This window comes from Salmo salar, chromosome ssa16 (genome assembly GCF_905237065.1).
Source record: "Salmo salar chromosome ssa16, Ssal_v3.1, whole genome shotgun sequence".
Taxonomy (NCBI): domain Eukaryota; kingdom Metazoa; phylum Chordata; class Actinopteri; order Salmoniformes; family Salmonidae; genus Salmo; species Salmo salar.
In genome coordinates this window covers 44823777-44851317 of record NC_059457.1, presented here as the reverse complement: position 1 = coordinate 44851317, position 27541 = coordinate 44823777, and the positions used below count along the sequence as shown (strand labels likewise).

Below are 27541 nucleotides of genomic sequence, written 5' to 3'. Positions count from 1 at the left end.
GTCAGAATAATAGTAGAGAATGATTTACTTCAGCTATTATTTTTTTCATCACATTCCCAGTGGGTCAGAAGTTTACATTCACTCAATTAGCATTTGGTAGCATTGCCTTAAATTGTTTAACTTGGGTCAAACCTTTTGGGTAGCCTTCCACAAGCTTCCCACAATAAGTTGGGTGAATTTTGGCCCATTCCTCCTGACAGAGCTGGTGTAACTGAATCAGGTTTGTAGGCCTCCTTACTCATACATGCTTTTTCAATTCTGCCCACAAATATTCTATAGGATTGAGGTCAGGGCTTTGTGATGGCCACTCCAATACCTTGACTTTGTTGTCCTTAAGCCATTTTGCCACAACTTTGGAAGTATGCTTGGGGTCATTGTCCATTTGGAAGACCCATTTGCGACCAGGCTTCAACTTCCTGACTGATGTCTTGAGACACATTATAATAATTTTCCTACCTCATGATGCCATCTATTTTGTGAAGTGCACCAGTCCCTCCTGCAGCAAAGCACCCCCACAACATGATGCTGCCACCCCCGTGCTTCACGTTGGGATGGTGTTCTTTGACTTGCAAGCATCCCCCTTTTTCCTCCAAACATAACGATGGTCATTATGGTCAAACATTTCTATTTTTGTTTCATCAGACCAGAGGACATTTCTCCAAAAACTACGATCTTTGTCCCCATGTGCAGTTGCAAACCATAGTCTGGCTTTTTTATGGCGGTTTTGGAGCAGTGGCTTCTTCCTTGCTGATTGGCCTTTCAGGCTATGTCGATATAGGACTCGTTTTACTGTGGATATAGATACTTTTGTACCTGCTTCTGCCAGCACAAGGTCCTTTGCTGTTGTTCTGGGATTGATTTGCACTTTTCGCACCAAATTACATTAATCTCTAGGAGGCAGAACGCGACTCCTTCCTGAGCGGTATGACGGCTGCGTGGTGCCACCATGGTGTTTATACTTGCATACTATTGTTTGTACAAATGAACGTGGTACCTTCAGGCATTTGAAAATTGCTCCCAAGGATGAACCAGACTTGTGGAGGTCTACCTTTTTTTTCTGAGGTCTTGGCGGAGTTCTTTTGATTTTCCCATGATGTCAAGCAAAGAGGCACTGAGTTTGAAGGTAGGCCTTAAAATACATCCACAGCTACACCTCAAATTGACTCCAATTATTTCAATTAGCCTATCAGAAATTTCTAAAGCCATGATATCATTTTCTGGATTTTTCCAAGCTGTTTAAAGGCCCAGTCAACTTAGTGTATGTAAACTTCTGACCCACTGGAATTGTGATACAGTGAATTATAAGTGAAATAATCTGTCTGTAAACAAATTAGATTTCCTAACCGACTTACATTTAACATTTACATTTAAGTCATTTAGCAGACGCTCTTATCCAGAGCGACTTACAAATTGGTGCATTCACCTTATAATATCCAGTGGAACAACCACTTTACAAGTCTGTGACTTGCCAAAACTATAGTTTGTTAACTTGAAATTTGTGGAGTGGTTGAAAAACGAGTTTTAATGACTCCAACCTAGGTGTATGTAAACTTCCGACTTCAACTGTACATTGGATTTAAAAGCAGAGAAGTTCTTAAAAATGAAAAGGCACTCCTCGACCCCACAAGTAAAACTGTTTTTTTGCCACATTTCTATGTTTTTTCCCATGAGTAAGGAATGCTTTAATATTTATATTTAGGCAACAGAAATGGCAGGATTTACACCTGTACATTCCCAATGAAGCTACTTCCAGCTACCAGGCAGCCTGCAATATGGAAATTACACTACCCACAGCCAACAAATTGCATGCACACACCTGAAGAGCTATCAAGCTTTACAATGCAACTCATGCTAACCACACAATCTCAAGAAAAACATTTGTAATGGACTACAAGGCTAAATAAAATATCAGTGTGTGCCTGATGTTTCAGATATACTTCATTTAACGTTGCCTAATTAATGGATGGATAAGAATATCACCTGAAAGATTAGCAAAAGCACGAGGAAAATTCAACTTTTGCGGGAAAATGCCACGACCATGGTCCTGAATAATGCTAGAGAGCTAACCACACAAACCGGAGAAAATGAAAATATAAGAAAACTTTAATATCCTGCAGGGCAAAATATCAGTCTGTGCCTGTTGTTGCTGAATTTATTAATTTAATGGATTAATAATGATAAAAATCAGGGGGGATATTCTACTACACTTCTAATAAATCACATGCACCCCCAGACAGAATAGAGCTAATCAGAGATATTTGGGGAAAGGTTAGGGAAAGCTGAAATGCTAATGTTGTTCCCGACGTTACTCTACCTATATACAACCAGGCCTGCCCTGAGAACAGTCTTGATTTCCACTAATGCGATGCTCGGCGCCAAACGGTCTGTGAGGGAAGACGCATGAGAAAATAAGCTTTCTGTTCTACTCGAGCTATTTTATTAGTCATTTTCTTGGAAAAGTCACCTAAATATTTTTGAGCAGCTGCTAGGTATGTACTAATTCCACATACTATATAGTTCCATATACCTACTGCAGGTTTTCTTAACTAAGCAACTAACCTAGCTAGCTAGCTTGTTTGGATTGTGTTAGCTAGCCAAGTTGACATGTCGGTCAGTTGCGTTGATCTTTCTTGCTGACAAAATAATCAGTGATATTGTAGCTGTAGAGAAAATCCTTTTAGTATTAACAACGTGCAGAAATCCATATGTGTGTTTCTTTGGATAGGCTACTTAACTGGTGGGTGCATGACATGGGTGGCATGGAGCTAACGCTATGGTGGAAGAGTGGTCGTGGCGACACCGGACAAAAATACTGTTCGTATAGGGAGGGAGCAAGTGTTTAGCTAGCTAGGTCGAATGCACCTTTAGTTTGACAGCAGGCACAGACTGACATTTTGCCTTGGGATGTATAATTTTGCTGTGTTTTGTAGTTGGAATGAGGGTCTTCTCAGATGAAAGGGCAATGGTGCTTGCTAACGTTAGCTATAGCTCAGAGATGGGGAATTCCATTAAACCCCTTTCTGTAATTATTCTAACCTGCTGCGTTAATTCTCGTAACGTGCTACGAAAAATCACTTCTGCTAGTCAAAACTGGCAGACCTGCCCTGAGAACAGTCTTGGTTTCAACTATGCGATACAGCTCTCTTTCTCTCTATCTCACACACACCACAGACCGTTTGGCGCCACCAACTACAGCAGCGTTCGGGTACTACTGTACAGGAGGATTACAATTACAGTTAATAACAGTACTTTTCAGAATTTTACCCATAATGCAATGCAATCTACAGCATTAATGCTGTAAAACACTTAAGGTATTTTACTGTGCATTCTACAGTATTTTACTGTTGAAATTACAGAAAAGTCTTACAGTGTGGCATTGTGTTGTATGACAAAACTACACATTTTAGAGTGGCCTTTTATTGTCCCCAGCAGAAGGTGCACCTGTGTAATGATCATGCTGTATAATCAGCTTCTTGATATGCCACACCTGTCAGGTGGATAGATTATCTTGGCAAAGGAGAAATGCTCACTAACAGGTATGCAAACAAATTTGTGCACAAAATCTGAGAGAAATAAGCTTTTTATTTTAGCTCATGAAACATGGAACCAACACTTTACATGTTGCTTTATATTATTGTTCAGTATAGTACATTTGTATTTGGTAAGCAAAGTACGTGAGGATGGCTGGGGAGTGGTGATTATTAGGGGGGTTATTAGGTCCCCCGTCCTAAAGTTGGAGAATTTTGCTATTTTTTTTCCCTCTCACTGTTCAAATAAACCTACCATTAAAATTATAGACTGATCATTTCTTTGTCAGTGGGCAAACGTACAAAATCAGCAGGGGATCAAATACTTTTTTCCCTCACTGTACCTAATACACACAAATCTAAAGGGAGGAATAAGAATATGTAAATCTAAATATATGGATGAGCGGCATAGGCATGGTGCAGTAGATGGTATAAGGTACAGTATATACATATGAGATGAGTAATGTAAGATATGTAACATTATTAAAGTGGAATTGTTTAAAGTGACTAGTGATACATTTATTAAAGTGGCCAGTGATATGAGTCTCTATGTAAGCAGCAGCCTCTCTGAGTTAGTGATTGCTGTTTAGCAGTCTGATGGCCTTGAGATAGAAGCTGTTTTTGCTGCATATCAAATGAGATTTTGTTTTACTACAATGTAAAAACAATTTAAACTGAGCCATGTTGGTTTAAAAAGCTGACTCTTCAAAATGAAAAATTGATCAGTTGATCACTGAGACAGAAGCTGTTTTTGCTGCATATCAAATTAGATTTTGTTTTGCTACAATGTAAAAACAATTTAAACTGAGCCATGTTGGTTTAAAAAGCTGACTCTTCAAAATGAAAAATTGATCACTGTTAATTGTTAATCGTTCAGGTGACGAAAATAAAAAAGACAAACCGAGAGGTAGACTGCCATCTCTTGGATTCCATCCTAAGTCATGATCTGAGATTTCCGTCTAGATGGTAGTAGGGTGAACAGGCAGTGGCTCAGGTGGTTGTTGTCATTGATGATCTTTTTGACCTTCCTGTGACATCGGGTGCTGTAGGTGTCTTGGAGGGCAGGTAGTTTGCCCCCGGTGATGCGTTGTGCAGACCGCATTGCCCTCACCCTCTGCAGTTATGGGCGGAACAGTTGCCATACCAGGCGGTGATACAGCCCGACAGGATGCTCTCGATTGTGCATCTGTAAAAGTTTGTCAGGGTTTTAAATGAGAAGCCACATTTCTTCAGCCTCCTGAGGTAGAAGAGGCGCTGTTGCGCCTTCTTCACCACACTGTCTGTGTAGGTGGACCATTTCAGTTTGTTCGTGATGTGTACGCCGAGGAACTTAAAACTTTCCACCTTCTCCACTACTGTCCATTCAATGTGGATAGGGGGGTGCTCCCTCTGCTGTTTCCTAAAGTCCATGATCATCTCCTTTGTTTTGTTGATGTTGAGTGAGCGGTGTCACTCTGAGTGCCCTCACCTCCTCCCTGTAGGCTGTCTCGTCATTGTTGGTAATCAAGCCCACTATTGTGTCGTTTGCAAACTTAATGATTGGGTTGGAGGCGTGCATGGCCACGCAATCATGGTTGAACAGGGATTACAGGAGGGGGCTGAGCACGCACCCATGTGGGGCCCCAGTGTTGAGGGTCAGCGAAGTGGAGATGTTCTTTCCTACCTTCACCACCTGGGGGCGGCCCATCAGAAAGTCCAGGACCCAACTGCACAGGATGGGGTTGAGACCCAGGGCCTCCACCTTAATGATGAGCTTGGAGGGTACTATGGTGTTGAATGCTGATCTGTAGTCAATGATCAGCATTCTTAAATAGGTATTAGTCTTGTCCAGATGGGATAGGGCAGTGTGCAGTGTGATGCGATTGCATCGTCTGTGGACCTGTTGGGGTGATATGCAAACTGAAGTGGGTCTAGGGTGCGTAGAACTATCCTGCGCCAGTTCTACGCACTGTGTCGCCAGTGCGCCTGCACAGCCCAGTTCGTCCTGTGCCAGCGACCTGCCCTTGCCGGACTAAAGTAAGCATCCAGCCAGGACGGGTTGTGCCAGCCATAAGCTCCAGACCTCCAGTGCGCCTCCACAGCCCAGTATACCCTGTGCCTGCTCTGTGCACCCAGTCTCCTGTGCGTTTCCCCAGTCCGGTGAGACCTGTTCCAGCTCCACGTAAGAAGCCTCCAGTGATGATCTATGGTTCAAAGCCTCCAGTGATGATCCATGGCCCGGAGCCTGTAGTGATGATCCATGGCACGAAGCCGCCAGTGATAATCCATGGTCCGGAGCCTCCAGTGATAATCCATGGTACGAAGCCTCCAGTGATGATCCATGGCCCGGAGCCTCCAGTGATGATCCATGGCAAGAAGCCTCCAGTGATGATCCATGGCGCGGAACCTGTAGTGATGATCCATGGCACGGGGCCTCCAGCGACGTCCCCCAGTCCGGAGCCTCCAGCGACGTCCCCCAATCCGAAGCCTCCAGCGACGGTCTGCAACCCAGAGTCTTAAGCGGCGGTCTGCAGCCCAGAGTCTTCAACGGCGGTCTGCAGCCCAGAGTCTTCAGCGGCGGTCTGCAGCCCAGAGTCTTCAGCGGCGGTCTGCAGCCCAGAGTCTTCAGCGGCGGTCTGCAGCCCAGAGTCTTCAGCGGCGGTCTGCAGCCCAGAGTCTCCAGCGGCGGTCTGCAGTCCAGAACCTCCGGCGATGATCTACGGTCCGGTTCATCCAACGACGATCCACGGTTCAGAGCTTCCGGCGATGATCCACGGTCTGGTTCCTCTGGTGACACAAAAGCGGAGGGATCAGCGGGCGGAGTGGGGGATACGCCCCGAACCGGAGCCGCCACCAAGGGTAGATGCCCACCCGGACCCTCCCCTATAGGTTCAGGTTTGCGGCCGGGAGTCCGCACCTTTGGGGGGGGGGTACTGTCACGCCCTGACCTGAGAGAGCCGTTTTCTCTGTTTAGTTAGTTAGGTTGGGTGTGATATGGGGTGGGCATTCTATGTATTGTATTTCTTTGTTTTGGCCGAGTATGGTTCCTAATCAGAGGAACCGTTGTCTCTGATTGGGAATCATACTTAGGCAGCCTTTTCCCACCTGTGTTTGTGGATAGTTGTTTTCCGTTTAGTTATCTGTTGCCTGACGGAACTGTTTGCTTTCGTTTTGTTTCTTTGTTTAAGTGTTTCGTTATAGTAATAAATATGAGCACTTACCACGCTGCGTTTTGGTCCCCTTCTCATTATGACGAAAGCCATCACAAACACTTAAGATTTTCTGGGCTAACAATGTAAGAAATGCAAACAAAATACTGCATAGTTTCCTAAGGACTCGAAGCGAGGCGACCATCTCTGTCGGCGCCATCTTGCTAAGGTAGCCTAGCGGTTAGATTGTTGGGCCAGTAACGGAAAGGTTGCTGGTTTGAATCCCGAGTCGACAAGGCTCTGTTGATGTGCCCTTGAGCAAGGCACTTAACCCCAATTGCTCCTGTAAGTCACTCTGGATAAGAATGTGTCTGCTAAATGACAAAATAAAAAAACACAACCCAACGCTATCACAGGAAAGCTTTTTTAAACGGAAAAGCACTCAACAGTGTTAGCCGTGAGATATTTATCTCCTTTAATACCACTATGGCACAGGCCAGTGAAGCAAGAGAGCAGCTCATGTGCTTCACCATGTACAGAACTGTCCTTTACTCCCCTACACGTGTTGAACGTTAGCTGAGTTCCATTGATTTACCATAGCTAATTGGTTAAAAATGCTTTGTAAATCTTTTCCATTATTATTATCTTCTTTGAGAAAACATTTCTGGTAACTCTTCTTCTAGCGTAGGCCAGCCCTAGACTGGCCAAGTGCATTCTTATACAATACCAACTTGCTGAGCAGCATATCAATGCACACCTCACATGCCCACTCTAATATGTTCAAAGTTAGGCTGCGGAGAGAACCTAATACAACAATAGATACTATAGGAAGAGTTTTCAGTTGCACATCTGACCAAAATGAGATTCAAATGTGATTTTTGATCAAAATCATCAGTGATATTTATTTCCAAAATCCCTCAATATGCTTTTTCACTCCTTATTCAGGTGTAAGTACAGGGCTGCTTATATCGAAAACCAATCAAATCACAATCAAATCATGAAGTCTATTATATAAGTCTTTATAAATTAATAACACTATTTCTACTTAATGAAGGTGAACAGTAAATGTATTCCAATGAAACTGCTTGCGAACACTTATTCATTCCAGAGGACTGTTTTTTTTCTTCATATTCAGCAACATGCATTTTTAACCCATTCAGCAAAATAGCATTTTTAACCCATAGTCTTGGGATCCATATGATCACAAAATAGACCTACATCCAAGGAGATCCTCTTCACTCTTAACATGGTCCGCTACCAATGGGTCTCTCACTCACTGTCTGTAAAATTTGAGACATCAGTGGCCTGGATAAACCTACTTTGCCATCTCTCCAAAACAGACCACAATGCTCCATTTGCACCTCCCCTACTCTCCCACATGTCTTTGTCCTCGGGGGTTGTCTTTGTCCTCTTTGTCTTTCCTTCTGAAGCCAGGCATCGGGGCTGCTTCCATGGCGACTAGCCAATATGGTGGAAAGGGAAAAGAAAATCAATAGACAATGTGCTGAAGAAAGGAGCTGGGAACATGATAAAGACTTGTTAAAGCAGCAATGCCTTGTCCTGATTTGTCCACCCTGATTTATTTGCCATATTAAGCACATTGAGAACGACTATCAGTGCCTATGGGGGCTCAATATACGTTTGATTAAAGACATCAATGGCCATCATTTAAAGTAACCTTTAAAGACAGAACATGGAAGCGTGTTATGGACACTAATGATGTTGAAACCCAATGATTTAACAGTTTAGTTTGGCGTGACACATCCTCAGTGTGCTAGAACTCTCTGAACATGCAATCTGATTGTGTAAGACACCTGGGCCTCTTTTCACTACATAATTGAGAAACTCAATGTTCCCTGTAATTAAGAATAGATACTACACTCTTAAAAATAAAGGTAACAGTTGAAACCAAATAAGGTTCTTCAGAATGATGCCATAGAGGAACCTTAAAGGGGCATTTCACTGCTGCTCTAGTTAACAATATATGTCCATTAATATGTTATTGACATATCATATGTTTCATAGAAATCGAGAATTTTCTCACTACATGCAAATACGAGCGTTTCTTCATTTCAGCGGTAGAAACAGGCCAACTAAATTTCCTGGTTGTAAGGAAACCACAATGTCCAGAATTCATATTGATTTCGGGACATGGAGGACCGCCCCGTTGAGGTGTATCCAGTTGATGTGAAAAATATAGAAATGTGTCGCACCAGCCTTCACTTTGGCTTTCTCTCCTGTCCAGCTCAGGCGTTTGGCCTTCTAGCTGCTGCCAAACATACTGCTGGCAAACGACCTTCACTCATCAACCCCGGACTTGTCTTGTCATCATTACACACACGTGGTTCCAATTCCTACTCTATCACTGTATATATACTCCCTCTGCCGTTTGTCTTTGTCGGTCATTGCAAATGTTACTTGTTTTCCTGAGAGGAATCTCACCTACTATTTCCTGAGTACTTTATATTTTGCACTTTGGGTGCCTTTTTGTTTATGAAGATATATATTTTTTTTTTATTTCACCTTTATTTATCCAGGTAGGCCAGTTGAGAACAAGTTCTCATGTAAAACTGCGACCTGGCCAAGATAAAGCAAAGCAGTGAGACAACAAACAACACAGAGTTACACATGGGATAACCAAAAGTACAGTCAATAACAATAGAAAAATCTATATACAGTGTGTGCAAATGGAGTAAGGAGGTAAGGCAATAAATAGGCCATAGTAGTGAAGTAATTACAATTTAGCAAATTAACACTGAAGTGATAGATGTGCAGATGATGATGTGCAAGTAGAAATACTGGTGTGCAAAAGAGCAAAAAAAGTAAATAAAAACAATAAGGGGATGAGGTAGGTAGTTGGATGGGCTATTCACAGATGGGCTGTGTACAGCTGCAGCGATCGGTGAGCTGCTCAGATAGCTGATGCTTAAAATTTTGAGCACAACAGTGTTTGGGTTTCGTCCCACTTTGATCTATGGTGCTTTAAATAAACTCACTAGTTCTAAACCTGCGACTGCCTCCTGCCTCCTCTCTACACCAGTGACAAAATGTCTGTGTTTGTAGCCAGCGCTTTCAGCCAGCTAGGAACTGAAGACTCAACTGATGGGGATGCCGTGTCGTCGAACGTTGAAAGTGATGCTATTCCATCGAGTTTACCCTTCACTTCAAAGAGGAAGGTATCTGATCAGCCAACATTAGCACAGCAGAAGAGAGGGCAAGCTGCATTAAGGTAGCGAACTACATTTCTTTATCTAAACCAAAATATAGCTATCTAGCTTTCATAATACACTGGCAAGACATTCCAAAGCATGCCAATGTAATTAGCCAGCTGCTATCTGGCGATGAGATTTTAACTTTGCAAGCTAACATTAGCTTCTCAGGTTACGTAACCATTAGCCATTAGCTAGCTAACTAACTACCGCAGATGCTAACGTGACTATATGTGTTCTATTCCATCAACATTTGAAGAGGCTTCAACATCAAGCTCAGCACCAGGAACTAGTGTATGTCACCTAAAATCGACTAAATCTTTCCATGACGAGCAAATAAATCTACTGGAGCCAGGCATAAACATGGTCCGTGTCTTGTCATAGTTGGTGTGTTTACAAGTAGGCTATAACATCGCCAAAACCTGCTAAACCAGCTACCATTACCAACACAATAAGAGGTTCACCAGCTGAAGAACATTCTGGAACCTGCCTGGAACATTCAACCAACACAACATCCATATTCAGTTAGACTGACGTTGTAGTACAATATGGAATGCTTAATATGCTCACAACTGAATTGTGATATAGATATTTCTAGCTGTTGAATGTATATAATGGTGTTTTATATATATATTTTTACAAGTGTACTGACAAGTGACAAAATGATTCCAGCTGCATCGGAAACTAATGAAGTGTTGACTTCAAATTCAAATAAAATGTTATTTGTCACATGCGCCGAATACAACAGTTGTAGACTTTACCGTGAAATGTTTACTTACAAGCCCTTAACCAACAATGCAGAGTATGAAAATATTTGCTAAATAAACTAAAGTAACACAATAAAATAACAATGTGGCTATATACAGGGGGTACCAGTACCGAGTTAATGTGCAGGGATACGGGTTAGTTGAGGTAATTTAGGTAATATGTAGATCGGGGTAAAGTGACTATGCATAGGTAAAAAGCGAGTAGCCATTTGATTAACTGTTCAGCAGTCTTATGGCTTGGGGGTAGAAGCTGTGAAGGAGCCTTTTGGACCTAGACTTGGCGCTCCGGTACTTGCTTTGTGGTAGCAGCGGTAGCAAAGAGATCAGTCTATGACTTGAGTCTTTGACAAAAATGAGGGCCTTCCTCTGACACCACCTGGATTAGAGGTCCTGGATGGCAGGAAGCTTGGCCCCAGTGATGTACTGGGCCGTACGCACTACCCTCTGTAGTGCCTTACGGTCGGATGCCGAGCAGTTGCCATACCAGGCCGTGATGAAACCAGTCAGGATGCTCTCAATGGTGCAGCTGTTGAGGACCTGAGGACCCATGCCAAATCTTTTCAGTCTCCTGAGGGGGAATAGGTTTTGTCATGCCCTCTTCACAACTGTCTTGGTGTGTTTGGACCATGATATTTTATTGGTGATATGGACACCAAGGAACTTGAATCTCTCGACCCGCTCCACTACAGCCCCGTTGATATGAATGAGGGTGTGCTCAGTCCTCCTTTTCCTGTAGTCCACGATCAGCTCTTTTGTCTTGCTCATGTTGAGGGAGAGGTTGTTGTCCTGGCACCACACTGCCAGGTCTCTGATCTCCTCCCTATAGGTGGTCTCATTGTTGTCGGTGATCAGGCCGACCACCCTTGTGTCGTCGGCAAACTTAATGATGGTGTTAGAGTCATGCTTGGCCACGCAGTCATGGGTGAACAGGGAGAACAGGAGGGGACTAAGCACGCAACCCTGAGGGGCTCCCGTGTTGAGGATCAGAGCGGCAGATGTATTGTTACCTACCCTTACCTCCTGGAAGTGGACCATCAGGAAGTCCAGGATCCAGTTGCAGAGGGAGGTTTTTAGTCCCAAGGTCCTTAGCTTAGTGATGAGCTTGGAGGTCACTATGGCGAACGCTGAGCTTTACTCAATGAACAGCCTTCTCACGTAGGTGTTCTTTTTGTTCAAGTGGGAAAGGACAGTGTGTTCAATAGAGATTGCTTCAACTGTGGATCTGTTGGGATGGTATGCAAATTGGAGTGAGTCTAGGGTTTCTGGTATAATGGTATTGATGTGAGCCATGACCAGCCTTTCAAAGCATTTCATGGCTACGGACGTGAATGCTACGGGTTGGTAGTTATTTAGGTAGGTTACCTTATTGTTCTTGGGCACAGGGACTATTGTGGTCTGCTTAAAACATGTTGGTATTACAGACTCGGACAGGGAGAGATTGAAAATATCAGTGAAGACACTTGCCAGTTGGTCAGCGCATGCTCGCAGTACACGTCCTGGTAATCCGTCTGGCCATGCCTGAAACACCCTGGAAAAACACTCCAAATAGTGTCTAGCGGTGAGGTTTCCCTTTAAATGGGATGGTTATTTGAAAACCATACAAAAATCAAGAGCTCCAAAGAACCATTTTTGTTTCTACAATAATATGGAACCAATAATGTTTTTTTTAATGTTTTTTGGGGTGTTGTTTTGGGTGTTGAGCCTGATTTGCATATTTCCCATGATGCATTTAGAGTAAACATTATCTATATATTGACAAGATATTGGATTGACCACTTTAACAATGCAATTAAATGTCTGCAAAGGCTGAAGACAGGCGGTAGAGGCAGGAACATTCTAGCCAACGTTAGGGCAGACACACGTGCACAACAGGCACAACTCTGATATAAATAGTTTTTCTGAAAGTTGCCGTGATGCCATGTGCGTCCACTTATATCAGTACATTCTAAACAACCTAAACATTACGAAACTTATATTTGATCATATAAGCCCCACTTAGCAAATTAGGAATTACATTTTATGTTGACCAAATTCAACACTCTCATTGACCTTCAGGCAAAATATCCCTATGTCACGCTTCAGCCCCGGTTCGCTTCTTCCTCAAAAAGCACTTTGATGACGCTTTTTGACTACGGCATAAGAGCAACGCAAGATCTACATTTTCCAAAATTCCTAATCTTCTATTGTCATCAACGTATGATTCAAAACAGGATTCAGCCCTTTACCTAGCCTTCTGTGAATATCAACATCCCACTATATTATATATAACATCCCAATCAACCAGTCATGTGGCTTTTTCCTAAGTGAATATGCTATCATTACATTATTTAACACGATACAATACATATTTCATAAGGCCTTATTTTGAGGGCCTAGTTTACCCTAATACAGTGGCCTGCAACTCATGGTTTGCAGGCCACATCAGGCCAGCAAGTCGCATTATACTGGCTTGCAAAGTGATGTGTAATTCCGATTGAAATCCAGTCAGAGTGGGGATAGCTAACATTTTGAATTTTTAAGAGTTAAGAAGACTAAGATAAGAGACTACATAAAGGATCTAAACTCTGCATCGTTGGGAAAGAGCTTGTAAGTAAGATCCCGAGTGGCGCAGCGGTCTAAGGCACTGCATCTCAGTGCTAGAGGCGTCACTACAGACCCTGGTTTGATTCCAGGCTGTATCACAACTGGCCGTGTTTGGGAGTCCCATAAGGCGGTGCACAACCCAGTGTCGTTCGGTTTAGGGTTTGGTCGGGGTAGGTCTTCATTGTAAACAAGAATTTATTCTTAACTGACTTGCCTAGTTAAATAAAGGTAAAATAAAAATAAATAAAGCATTCAGTGACTCATACAAAAGCCCCTGATACTTGTTTGTCACGTCCTGACCAGTAAAAGGGGTTGTTTGTTATTGTAGTTTGGTCAGGGCGTGGCAGGGGGTGTTTGTTTAGTGTGTTTCGGGGTTTTTGGCCAATGGTCTATGTTAGTATATTTCTATGTCTGTGTCTATTTAGTCTATTTCTATGTTCAGGGTTTTTGGTTTTGCCTTCAATTAGAAGCAGCTGTTCTTCGTTGCTTTTAATTGGAGGCCATATTTAAGTAAGGGGTTTTTGTCACTGTGGTTGTGGGTTGTTGTTCTGCGTATAGCCTTACAGGACTGTCTTCGTCGTTTATGTTTTATAAGTATTTTGTTTGTGTTTTTTCCTTCTAATAAAAGAAGATGAGTATACACATTCCCGCTGCATTTTGGTCCCATCAATATGACGAACGTTACATTGTTGAAACGTTCCCTGGCTTTCCCCACTGCAACAGGAGACCCCAAAGCTCCTATTTCAATGAACAGATTTTAGTTATGGAAATAAATATTTAATATTGAACATCTCTACAAACGTACAATTCAAACACAATTCACAAAAAATAGGGCAAAACATATTCACAACATACAAAGGAGTATGAACAGTCACAAACATAACAAATACATTCTACATAGGCTTTGATTTAAAAACAACAGCTTCTTTAATCACGTACCAAACCGGCTCTAATATCCCACAGCAATAAAGTAAATGGTGTGGGACAAAAATACTCCATGCACATTGCACACTCTCCACACATGCAAACACTTCTAGTAAGTGTCCACATTAAAGCTGGAATCCTTAACGGTGAAATTGCCACATCCGTTTGCGATATTACAACAACCAAATAAGTTAATGCAAACAACAAACACTGTTTTTTTCCCCGCCGCGGACATGATTGCACGCGCGAAAGAACACCAGCATATGTACTGCATTTTTTTGTTACTACGACGCTCCCCAGCTCTGCTTCGTCAACAAAACAAAAACAATAACAACAACTGTGGGGCGGACAGTGGCGCTGTTTCCCCTACTGTGGATTCCATCTTTAAAGACCTATATACAAAAAAACCTATGAGGCAAATACAGTTTGGCTTGCTTCTCTATATTACATTACCACAATACTGACTTCACCTATTGTTGGGAAACCACCTTCCCATACTGATATAACAAAGTTAATTTAAACTGTACTTTTCAAATGCATTGTAATTAACTCGTTAAACAGTTCAAGTTTTTATCACAGCCAATTACAAATTGTATAATTTTGTTTAAAAACATGTAGCATATTGCATTTATCCAATAGTTGTGACACTTAGACATCAATGGGTTCAACAATAGCTGCAAAGAAGTGAAAAAAGGAGCAAATGATAGTTAGTTGCCGACAGTTAGATAATTACATTTTTTATTGACTTTTAGCTTAGGTTTAATAGAAATGAAAAACATCCAGAAGACCACACCTCCTTAAAGGTACTTCTCTTTTCCTCTTCCAGTAACATCCAAAGGTCATACGGCCTTGTCCTCTGCCCTTCATATGAGACCTGACACTGGACGAACCTCTCGTCTGTTCCCTCTCCCCTCCAGGTAAGTCTATGCCTTGGTATGCCTCTGCACACAGTGTAAAAGTCATTTTGCCTGAGGAACCACAAAACACTCACCGATGTGATACTCATACAGTACATGGTCATTTTGGTAGCACAAGTGGGGGCCACAATCTGGCTCCGGACCACAGGTTTTAGACTCCTCTAGTCTATGCAGACCCGGGCTTACACTTGGCCAGCTCATAGAAGCCCTTCCTCCTGGCTCTCCTCAGGTAGTCCAGGACTAGGCCCGTGGTGGTCACCATGATACCCACACAGACAGCAGGAATGACTATGTGGTTCCAGTCTGGTGAAGTACTGGAGTGCTTCTCTGGAGGCCAAGGGAGGAGGGGAAGAACAGGGAGACAGTGAGGACGAGACAGATTTGCTAACATTTTGGATTTTATGTTTTTACAGCATTCGAGTCCTCTCAAATAACACCAGTGTTATTGGTGGATGGAATTTCCTTGGCTTTTGCAAGCTTCACTGTTCTCAAACTACTGTACACTGTTGTCAGGTCTATCTCCGTAGTCACTGTTCCCAATTTCTCAGTTCAACATGGGGTTCAAAGTGGTTTCAAGTAACTGGTTTTGCTGTGAATTATATTTTATATAATAATAACAAATATAATAATTATATTTGTGGTGAAGGGAAATAAAGAGCTCTCCTGTTTCTTCTAGCATGCCAAGCTAAAGAGCGAACACTGAACCACATCACTCACCTATGACGTTGATGCTGAAGATCTCGGTCTCGTAACCCAGGTCATTGGTAACATTCACCTGGTATAAGCCTGTATCATTGGGCGCAAGGTTAACCAGCAGGAAGTTCCCATCCGGGGAGTAGAGCTCTGTGCCATTATCCAGTTTCCTTAAAACCACAGCAGGTGGGGGGAAACTGACAGAGCGACAGCAGATGGTGACATTTTGGCCTTCCTGCACCTCAGCAGATGGATATATCAGGACTGTTGTGTTCCTAGGAGGTGCTGGACACAAGGAAAATAGAACACACATCAATACTGAGGGAAGACACTTGAGACTGCCTTGAGACAACAAAGGACAAAATTGTATGAATATAGTACAGTTATAGTCTGAAATACTGTACGACATTTAGTCTATTGGCAGTTTACAATGCAACATACAATATTTATACAAAAGTATGTGGACACCCCACCGTCATAGGATGCCACATTTCCAACAAGCCAGTTTGTCAATTGTCTGCCCTTCCAGAGCTGTCCCGGTCATCTGGTAAGTGCTGTTATTGTGAAGTGGAAACGTCTTGGGGCAACAAAGGCTCAGCCACGAAGTGGTAGGCCACATAAACTCACAGAACGGCACCGCAGAGTGCTGAAGCGCATAACAATTGTCTGTCCTCGGTTGCAACACTCACTACCAAGTTCTAAACTGCCTCTGGATGCAACGTCAGCACAAGAACTGTTCGTCGGGAGCTTCATGAAATGGGTTTCCATGGCCGAGCAACTACACACAAGCCTAAAATCACCATGCGCAATGCCAAGCATCGACTCTGGAGCAGTGGAAACGTGTTGTCTGGCGTGATGACTCACCATCTGGCAGTCCGACGGACAAATCTGGGTTTGGCGGACACCAGGAGAACGCTACCTGCCCCAATACATAGTGCTAACTGTAAAGTTTGGTGGACGAGGAATAATGGTCTGCGGCTGTTTTTCATGGTTCGGGCTAGGCCCCTTAGTTCCAGTGAAGGGAAATCTTAACGCTACAGCATACAATTATATCCTAAATGATTCTGTGCTTCCAACTTTGTGGCAATGGTTTGGGGAAGGTCCTTTCCTGTTTCAGCATGACAATGTCTCCGTTCACAAAGGCGAGTCGAGGTCCATGGAGAAATGGTTTGTCAAGATCAGTGTGGAAGATTTTGACTGGCCTGCACAGAGCCCTGACCTCAACCCCATCGAACACCTTTGGGATGAATTGGAATGACTGCGAGCCAGGCCTAATCACCCAACATCACTGCCCGACCTCACTAATGCTCTTGTGGCTGAATGGAAGCAGGTCCCCAGAGCTATGTTCCAACATCTAGTGGAAAGTCTTCCCTGAAGAGTGGAGGCTGTTATAGCAGCAACTCCATATTATTGCCCATGATTTTGGAATGAGATTTTCGTACCATTACCGTTTGTTATATTGTTGATTACTGAGCAAAATGTGTGAAACTACTGACAACAGTGTGAAATATCAATGAGGAATGTTCTATAGAACCCATTATCTAGAATGACTTTATGTAATTTCATGTTGTTGAGTTCCTGTGCAGTGTTAAGTGTGGTTTAAGTGTGATATTCTATTTTGGTACAGTGTGACAACAGCTCAGCCAATGACAAACTTATAGAGCATGTTCTTAGATACTGACAGCTCCCCAGGGGTGGAAAAAGTACTCAATTGTCATGCATGAGTAAAAGTAAAGATACCTTAACAGAAAATGACTCAAGTAAAAGTCACCCAGTAAAATACTACTTGAGTAAAAGTCTAAAAGTATTTGGTTTTAAATATACTTAAGTATCAAAAGTAAAGGTATAAATCATTTCAAATTCCTTATATTAAGAAAAACATAATTTTCTGTCTTGTTTTTTTTTTTTACGGATAACCAGGCACACATTCCAACACTCAGACATAATTTACAAACAAATCATTTGTGTTTAGTGAGTCTACCAGATCAGAGGCAGTAGGGATGACCAGGGATGTTCTCTTGATAAGTGTGTGAATTGGACAATCAAAATGTAAAAAGTACATTATTTTCTTTAGGAATGTAGAGAAGTAAAAGTTGGCAAAAATATAAATAGTAAAGTACAGATACCAAAAAAGTTCTTAAGTACACCACTGCAGCTGCCACATGACAATAGAACGGCCACACTCCAACAAATGAGAGCAAATACAAGACCGTAAATAAGAAGCGAAAACAAGAGATCTGTGGGTGTAGAGAACAGTAACTTCATTGAAGAAGCAAAAAAAAGCTTATCAGGGTTAGGGAAGGTTTACTGTTGTTGCCAGTATGAATGCGTGGGAGCGGAATAAAGACTTGTTGTGGTGTGTTCTTGCCAGAAGCTTGGCACCCACCTTTGACTGTAATGTGTGTGCTAGCTCGCTGGCTGCCGTGCTCATTGAAGGCCTCGCACTGGTAGAGAGCAGAGTCTGCTAGCAGGGCAGAGGAGAGGGTGAAGGAGGTGGAGGAGCCGTTGCTGGACTGGAGTTCTACATCCTGGTCCTCAGAGAGTCTCCTCAGCACCATTCGTCCCACCGGAGCCCCGTCCGACAGGCAGGACACCGTCACGCTCTCCCCTTCCTTCACCTCACTGGCTGGGCTCACTGTGATGGTGGTTCCCCTGGGGGCATCTGCACAGCAAACATCAGACTCAGTTTAGGTTTATAAACACAGACATAGGTTATAAACCCTCACTACACAACTGCCATTCATACCTCAAGGACTGAAGTTCAGCATAACGGATTCCTTAAGTTGAAGGCACCAAGGGGGTGGACACCCCACCATAAACACAAGTGATTCAAGCAATTAACTGTTCATGGTCCTCCGTTCAGAACACAATGTGTGGAATCCGGTGTGTTATAATGCTGGGGCGGAACAAAATCCTGTACCACCTTGTGGCTTTCTAGGACCATCCCAATCCTTATCTACCCCATGGCCATAAAAAGTTAATGATTTTATTCAGACTTCAACCACTTACAGTGGAGCTCCAGTACAGTCACCGCCTGCCTCTCTCTCCCACTCTGAGGGATTTCGTCCATCTGAAGACTGACTCTGCAGGTGATCTGTCTGCCCTGGTCCTCCGGTCCAACCGAGAAAGAAAGCGTTGACGTCACATTCTGGAGTTCACTGGAATACTGTCCCATCTCGGAGGCTAGCTCGATTTCCCCATCGAGCCACTGGATCTGCAGGAGTCTGGCTGGGTAGACGTCGGCTACCGAACAAAAAAAGGTGCCGACACCGTGTTCCAGAAAGGGGCCAGTGTTCTCAATGATAGGGTCCGAGGGGAAAGCTGGGGGAGGAGAGAGAAATGGGTAGATTAAAATATTAATATGTGACTAAAAGAACCTGAGACCAGATAGAGATGTGAGCGAGTTAGTCAGGCATGTTGAACGGTAGACTCTTAACTTTGAAGGTTCATAGATGGGGTGTTTCAGATCCTAATGTTGGGACCTGACAAATTCCCATAAGATACCGTTTTTTTTTAATTACTCCCAGTAAGGGAGGCATTAATCCACACAACTTGTGAAACATCCCTCTGGATATAATCCTGGGTCAAAGACCTGGAATACAGCAACCCTTACCCCCTTCAACACAATGACTTTCACATCTAGGAAATAGGAAATGTCTTCACTTCAGTGACCCTGGAGTGTATTTATCATTCTTCACTCCTTGGTGATCCCTCTCTCACATTGAACCAGACTACTGATCCCAGTGCAATCCGACAAAAGCAAACTGGACCTCTGCCTATGTTATGTGGAAGAGCAGCATGAGGGATCATTCAAGCTTTAAGTCTTACATTTGGTTTCATAAGAGGAGGACTATTCTTCTAACCTCCTACAAAGCGTCACTGTACTCTTTCCAAGTCAGTGAAGTGAACCTAAGCATTACCCAAAACTGAGCAAAACAGTTACTGTATCAACATAAACCTGTAGAATTTAATGTGGCCATGGTACCACTGAACAAGTGTAAGGCAAAAAAACACACAACCCCAACTAACTTTGTTTTCAACTGGACATTTCCAAATATGCTTGAATTCATCGTATCAATCTGGCATTGGACTTCTGTAAAAAGGTGGCCGATGCAAAGCACGTTTCAAAGCAAATACATTGAACTTAACCAAGCCATCTTTCTGATGATGTACAGTGGCAAGAAAAAGTATGTGAACCCTTTGGAATCACCTGGATTTCTGCATAAATTGGTCATCAAATTTGATCTGATCATCATCTAAGTCACAACAATGGACAAACATAGTGTGCTTAAACTAATAACACACAGCGTAGGTTGGAAAAAGTTTGTGAACGTCTAGGCTAATGACTTCTTCAAAAGCTAATTGGGGTCAGGATTGGAGTCCAATCAATGAGACGAGATTGGAGATGTTGGTTAGAGCTGGCTTGCCCTATAAAAAAACACTCACTAAATTTGAGTTTGCTATTCACAAGAAGCATTGCCTGATGTGAACCATGCCTTGAACAAAAGAGATCTCAGAAGACCTAAGATTAAGAATTGTTGACGTGAATAAAGCTCGAAAGGGTTACCAAAGTATCTCTAAAAGCCTTGATGCTCATGAGTCCACAGTAAGACAAATTGTCTATAAATGGAGAAAGTTCAGCACTGTTGCTACTCTCCCTAGGAGTGGCCGTCCTGCAAAGATGACTGCAAGAGCACAGCGCAGAATGCTCAATGAGTTTAAGGAGAATCCTAGAGTGTCAGCTAAAGACTTACAGAAATCTCTGGAACATGCTAACATCTCTGTTGATGAGTCTAAGATATGTAAAACACTAAACAAGAATGGTGTTCATGGGAGGACACCACGGAAGAAGCCACTGCTGTACGTCTGAAGTTTGCAAAAGTGCACCTGGATGTTCCACAGCGCTACTGGCAAAATATTCAGTGGACAGATGAAACTACAGTTGAGTTGTCTGGAAGGAACACACAACACTATGTGTGGATAAAAAATGTCACAGAACACCAACATCAAAACCTCATCCCAACTGTAAAGTATGGTGGAGCTGCTTTGCTGCCTTAGGGCCTGGACAGCTTGTTATCATCAACGGAAAAATGATTTCCCAGGTTTATCAAGACATTTTTTAAGAGAATGTTAGGCTATCTGTCTGCCAATTGAAGCTCAACAGAAGTTGGGTGATGCAACAGGATAATGACCCAAAACACAGAAGTAAATCAACAACAGAATGGCTTCAACAGAAGAAAATACACCTTCTGGAGTGGTCCAGTCAGAGTTCTGACCTCAACCCGATTGAGATGCTGTGGCATGACCTCAAGAGAGCAGTTCACACCAGACATCCCAAGAATATTGCTGAACTGAAACAGTTTTGTAAAGCGGAATGGTCCAAAATTCCTCCTGAACGTTATGCAGGTCTGATCCGCAACTACAGAAAACGTTTGGTTGAGGTTATTGCTGCCAAAGGAGGGTCAACCAGTTATTAAATCCAAGGGTTCACATACTTTTCCCACCTTGCACTGTGAATGTTTACACGGTGTGTTCAATAAAGACATGAAAACATATAATTGTTTGTGTTATTAGTTTAAGCAGTCTGTGTTTGTCTATTGTTGCGACCTAGATGAAGATCAGATCAAATGTTATGACCAATTTATGCAGAAATCCAGGTATTTCCAAAGGGTGCACATACTTTTTCTTGCCACTGTATAGTATACTCACAGAAGACCTTGACCTCAGCGTGCTTGGCCTTGATGACAGAGCCACACTTGGCCTCACAGGTGTAGGCTTGCTCGTTGACCAGCCCAAGTGGGCCCAGGTGGAGATGGGAGAGGGAGTCCTGGGTGTGTGCACGGCTATGGACGGCCATGTCCAGCATGCTCCTCCAGTAGAAGGCTGGCTGGGGACAGCCCAAAGCCCGGCAGGAGAGCACCAGGTTGGATCCCATCTCAGCCGTCACCCCCACATCCATCGCCACCTCCAGGGGATACTCTGAGAGAATAAAACCACAGGAGAGAGGATAGATGACGTCGCAGTTTCTATGCTCAGTTCAATTGAATAGAGATAAATTCAGTTCAATTTGATTCTGTTCCATTTTGGGAAAATTCTGTTCAGTTATTTGAATTAAATTAAAACTACTATCCTGCAAGAAAAGCTCTTAGCAAAATCAAATATCTTTACATCTTAATCGACAAAAGAAAAAACAAGGCAAACATTACAGTATATTAAGAAGAGTAAACACACATCACAAAGTAAACTTTCATCACAAAAATAATCTGATGGGTAACACAATGAACATTTTGCCAGAGCCCTCCACTCCACATGATCATCAACAATAGTATTAGAAAAATGTACTTTATTTAGCAGATTCTCTTATCCAGAGCAACTTACAGGAGCAATTAGGGTTACGTGCCTTGCTCAAGGGCACATCAGCAGCTCCTGTACTTATCTCAACTTACCTGGAGGTGTGAAGCCTATCCTCAGAGTAAAAATAGCAGCAATCCACATTGGAGAGTCTCTCAAACGTCTGTACGAGTGTGAACAGATCATTTACTATTTCTGCTATCTGCTATGCCACTGTTCTATGGCTCTTCTACCCAGAGGGGAACCTACTGGCTTGGTGATGCAACACTGTTTGCTTCCCAGAGAATTTGGGTTGTCAGTACGTTTACTAAGACAAATTCCCCATTTCCGATAGAACATGTATTGTTCTATTGTTCTACTGTATTTAGGTTACACTTTACATTGAAATATATTATGCAGCTACTTGGGTAATTACATGTAATATACTGTAACAAGGCAACTATTTTGAAAAATAATTTGTCCAGTTTCCATTATTAGAATCCTGCCCTTGTTTAATGTACAAAGCTGCAATTACATAATTCAAATCTGGTAACTAAAGTAGTTATAGTAACTACTGCGCAAAAGCATAAAATCAACTTAAAATGTAATATTACCCAAATGTAAAAAAAAATCTCACCTTCAACAGAGAGCAAGGCGCTGACTTTCTGACTGCCGTGTTCATTGAAGGCCTGGCACTGGTAGAGAGCAGAGTCTGCTAGCAGGGCAGAGGAGAGGGTGAAGGAGGTGGAGGATCCGTTGCTGGACTGGAGTTCTACATCCTGGTCCTCAGAGAGTCTCCTCAGCACCATACGTCCCACCGGAGCTCCGTCCGACAGGCAGGACACCGTCACGCTCTCCCCTTCCTTCACCTCACTGGCTGGGCTCACTGTGATGGTGGTGTTGGTTGGGGGAGCTGCCAGAAGGGAAATCATCCAGGACAGAGAACACAAAACAAAACTTTAGCTTGCTAGTTTAGATGTTGCTTTATTGAGATTGCTCCTCCAAACAGACTTTTTAGACAAAGCTATAAAGATTACTCCTAACTATTAAACTATCACAAAGTGACACCAAACAGTAATGATCCAAAATACAAAACCAAGGGGAAATTCAAAGTCATCCTACCTTGAACAAGGACGTTCACGCTGGCTGTGATGTTTCCAATGGTGTTGCTCACCACACACTCATATTGACCAGAATCCACCAGTGTCATCTCTGTAAGGACAAGCTCCTCGCTCTGCCCCACAATAACAGCCTGTCCATCTGGACCAATGGCCTTCCACTGTGTATCTGGTCTGGGGCTCCCTTCAGCATGGCACGACAACGTGAGACTGGAGCCAACTCTCACAGCAGTCGGCTCAGATATTGATATATTCTGTGGTGCATCTGGAGAAAATAAAGAATACATTTTTGATGTGGTTGTTGTAGGTAGGCCTCAATGTAATCCTTATTCATGACTCAAATTCCATTGCATTCCATTGAGACATTGCTAATTGCTAAACTGCACATGGTAAGTGTATCTTTTGTATTCAAAAGATTATTTGTTGCCGTTATGAAAGTTAAGTTCCAAATGTTTCCAAACTGTATAGTAGTTCACTTGAACCAGTTGTCCTGGGGGAGTCCTGGGTGTGTGATTTTCCTTTTGTGAGGGTGGAGACAGAACTCTCAATTTCTAACACATATAAACAGAAATTAATCGCACAGCTGACCAAATTCCGCAAGATTTTACACTGGGTTAACAGAGATTACCCTTTGTCTAACATTTACACTTTAGTAACTTACAAAGCACTGTGAGAGACACAGTGGTTTCCTTGGTCTTCTCTTCATCAGGCACACCATCCTGATCGTGAGAGGCTCTGCATGTGATGCTTGCCTCTTTGTCCTCTGGGGTGGGCATGAACCTGTAGGTAGATACAACGGACTCTGCGTCTGTCTGGAGCATGCTGTCTCCTCGCAGCCACTCAAGTCGCAGGTGCTCCGCGGGATAAGCGTCTATCACCTCACATGTCAGAGTGTTGGACTGGCCCAAGAGAAGATGGTCGTAGCCTGATATGACAGGAGCCTCTGGAAATGCTGGAATATAAAATGTCGATCGTAGGGCAGCTACACATGTTTGAAACTGAAATTCGTAGACCTACTTTCAACATGTACTGTACATGTACAGTGCCTTCAGTGCCCCTGGGGCGGCAGGGTAGCCTAGTGGTTAGAGCATTGGGCTAGTAACCGAAAAGTTACAAGTTCAAATCCCTGAGCTGACAAGGTACAAATCTGTCGTTCTGCCCCTGAATAAGGCAGTTAATCCACTGTTCCTGTCATTGAAAATAAGAATTTGTTCTTAACTGACTTGCCTAGTTAAATAAAGGTAAAAAAATAAATATTCATACTCCTTTATTTATTCTACATTTTGTTGTGTTACAGCCTGAATTCAAAATGGATTAAATTGATCACCCATCTACACACAATAACCCATAATGACAAAGTGAAAACATGTTTTTAGATAATTTAGCACATCTATTGAAACTAAAATGCAGAAATATCTAATTTACCTAAGTAATACATGTTAGAATCACTGTCGCCAGTGATTATATCAGTTTTGAGTCTTTCTGGGTAAGTCTTTAAGAGGTTTGCACACCTGAATTGTACAGTATGTGTTCAATATAAAAATTCTTAAAGCTCTGTCAAATGGGTTGTTGTTCATTGTAGACAGCCATTTTCAATTCTTGCCATAGACTTTCAAGCCGATTTAAGTAAAAACGAACTAGTCCACTTAGAAACATTCAATGACATCTTGGTAAGCAACTCCAGTGTATATTTGCCTTGTGTTTTATGTTATTGTCCTACTGAAAGGTGAATTTGTCTCCCAGTGTCTGTTGGAAAGCAGACTGAAACAGGTTTTCCTCTAAGATTTTGCCTGTGCTTAGCTCTATTCCATTTATTTGTATTCATAAAAACTCCCTAGTCCTTGCCATTGACATGACAAGCAAACCCATAACATGATGCAGCCACCACCATTCTTGAAAATATGAAGAGTGGTACTCAGTGTTGTGTTGGAATTGCCCCAAACGTAACGCTTTGTATTCAAGAAATAAAGTACATTTCTTTGCCACATATTTAGCAGTTTTACTTTAGTGCCATATTTCAAACAGGATGCATGCTTTGGAATATTTGTATTCTGTTCAGGCTTCCTTCTTTTCACTCTGTCATTTAGGTTTGTATTGTGGAGTAACTACAATGTAACTCCTCAGTTTTCTCCTATCACAGCTATTAAACTCTGTAACTGCTTTTATGGGGTATTGTGTGTCGGTCAGTGACACAAAACCCAAATTTAATCAATTTTAAATTCAGGATGTAACACAACAAAATGTGGAAAAAGTCAAGAGGTGTAAATACTTTCTGAAGTCACTGTAGAACTGATTCAATTGGACTGATTCAATTCACTAATGCATTAAGTTACATACTGCTAACTTTATAATATGTTGTGTGATTATTAAAGTATTAATAAAGAATTTATTGATCCATTCATATTTCATTTATAAGCATTTATAAGTATGATAAGCATTACAATTCATAAGCATTCATAATATTTATAATAATCATTGAAAAACTTATAAGCATTCATATGCATTTTATATTGGCTTATTACAATGGTTTATGATGGCTTAGTGAATGAAGTTTAATGGACTTACAGTACACTTTGACAACCACACGCTGTTGTTTGGTCAATGCTCCGCAACTGACTTTGCAGAGAAGAATGTCATCATGTACTGTCATCACAGGGTCAAAGGCCGCCACGGATTCCGACCCTGAGGTGTGTATTTTAGCAAACATGGGCTTATCCCCCAGCAAAGCCCAGGACATAGTAACCTTTTCGTTACAATCCTTCACCGAACATTGCAGCTCCTGCCTATCACCAACTCTGAAAAATGCACTCTTTGGTTTTAGCTCCACATGAAATGCAAAGGCTGAAATGTAAAATAAGAATGAATTAGAATTCACATTCATAATCAATAACACATAACGGTAACTATAAAGTAGTCTAAGGAACGTTGAGGTCATGACAGTCAATTATTAGTTATAAGGTAGGCATCTTAGTAAACTAGAATATTTAGCCTATTATGGCTGCATATGTACATATTGTCAAGTACAATAGAGACATTTTCTGATTAGTTCATATCGCAAGCCTACCCATAATCATATTAAAATGTATGAAACACAGTAGGCTACCTACAGTATATAGATTGAAGACAAGTCACACTGATTGTAAAGTATAAATCTGTTGGAATTAAAGAAAAATAAGCTTACCTGTTACTGGTAGTATCAATATCCATAACAGAGACATTGAGCTAGACTGTAAATTTCCTTAGTATTCCTTTGTTAGGCTGTGGATGTTGTGTCTGGTCTGCCCAGTGTCCAGATCCAGAGCCTGTGGATTTATCACTTGTAATAGGGGGGATACCAACAGGGGGAAAATATATATTTAAAACACCCCCTTAAAATACCAAGGATGAATTCCCCCACTCCTTGAGTGGCCTTTAGTCTCGGTCTCTGTCTCTCTCGCTCTTCTTTCTCTCTCTCTTTGTCTGGTTTGGTTGTGAATGACAACCCCCTCTGCTGGTTTAAATGGAACACAAGATGGTTTCCTTTAAAACGTGATTAAATTATATTTTATCAGAGGAGCAAGATATTTGGGATCCCTCTGAAAATCCCAGACATGATATGTTAACTGACATAGACATGTTCCATACATTAACTATATTGATGTATTTGATCTGTCTGGTTGCCTGCCTGTCTGTCTGTCATGTATTTTTTTATTTAATTTAATTTATGCCTTTATTTAACTAGGCAAGTCAGTTAAGAACAAATTCTTATTTACAATGAAAGCCTACCCTGGCCTCCCCTAACCCGGACGACACTGGGCCAATTGTGCACTACCCTATGGGACTCCCGATCACGGCCGGTTGTGATACAGCATGGGATCAAACCAGGGTCTGCAGTGACACCGCTAGCACTGATATTCAGTGCCTTAGACCGCTGCACCATTCGGGAGCCTAAATGTATACAACATGTATTGAGCTAAATTAAATCTCCATTAACATAAATATGTGTAGGCTATCTAATCAAATTCAAATCAAATCAAACGTATTTATATAGCCCTTCGTATATCAGCTGATATCTCAAAGTGCTGTACAGAAACCCAGCCTAAAACCCCAAACAGCAAGCAATGCATGTGAAAGAAGCACGGTGGCTAGGAAAAACTCCCTAGGAAAAACTCCCAAGAAAGGCCAAAAACCTAGGAAGAAACCTAGAGAGGAACCAGGCTATGAGGGGTGGCCAGTCCTCTTCTGGCTGTGCCGGGTGGATATTATAACAGAACATGGTCAAGATGTTAAAATGTTCATAAATGACCAGCATGGTCAAATAATAATAATCATAGTAGTTGTCGAGGGTGCAACAAGCACGTCCGGT

The 27541-nt window shown here is 42.3% G+C and overlaps 1 protein-coding gene and 1 long non-coding RNA gene across 4 annotated transcripts in view; one reads left to right on the top strand and one right to left on the bottom strand.

Annotated features, from left to right (window-relative positions):
- Nucleotides 1–2329: 2329 nt before the first annotated feature.
- LOC123727839 (uncharacterized) overlaps nucleotides 2330–27541 on the top strand; it is a 36471-nt gene continuing 11259 nt past the window's right edge. The window contains exons 1-3 of one of the 3 annotated variants that reach the window (XR_006759768.1): nucleotides 2330–2489; nucleotides 14965–15055; nucleotides 22725–22826. This is a non-coding gene — a long non-coding RNA (uncharacterized lncRNA). Of the gene's footprint in view, nucleotides 2490–14964; nucleotides 15056–15731; nucleotides 15828–22724; nucleotides 22827–27541 lie in introns of those variants that run through there. The other 2 variants (XR_006759767.1, XR_006759769.1) reach the window with 2 other exon arrangements.
- Nucleotides 13982–26665, bottom strand: vcam1b (vascular cell adhesion molecule 1b). Its single transcript, XM_014149425.2, has 10 exons — nucleotides 26378–26665; nucleotides 25762–26037; nucleotides 23858–24148; nucleotides 23201–23461; nucleotides 22716–22991; nucleotides 21458–21727; nucleotides 18758–19069; nucleotides 18135–18410; nucleotides 15773–16033; nucleotides 13982–15382 (listed from the first exon to the last, which is right to left on the bottom strand). The coding sequence occupies exons 1-10, from the start codon at nucleotides 26412–26414 to the stop codon at nucleotides 15222–15224; spliced, it is 2421 nt and encodes an 806-aa protein (XP_014004900.1). The 5' UTR covers nucleotides 26415–26665; the 3' UTR covers nucleotides 13982–15221.

Excerpts from the sequence above, each read along its gene's own strand:
- vcam1b (XM_014149425.2), bottom strand. The coding sequence starts at position 26,414 with ATGTCTCTGTTATGGATATTGATACTACCAGTAACAG. Across the intron at positions 24,149-25,761 it reads TGTGGTTGTCAAAGTGTACT|CATTTCCAGAGGCTCCTGTC; the intron begins GTAAGTCCATTA and ends TTTATATTCCAG. Across the intron at positions 22,992-23,200 it reads CGTGAACGTCCTTGTTCAAG|CTCCCCCAACCAACACCACC; the intron begins GTAGGATGACTT and ends CCCTTCTGGCAG.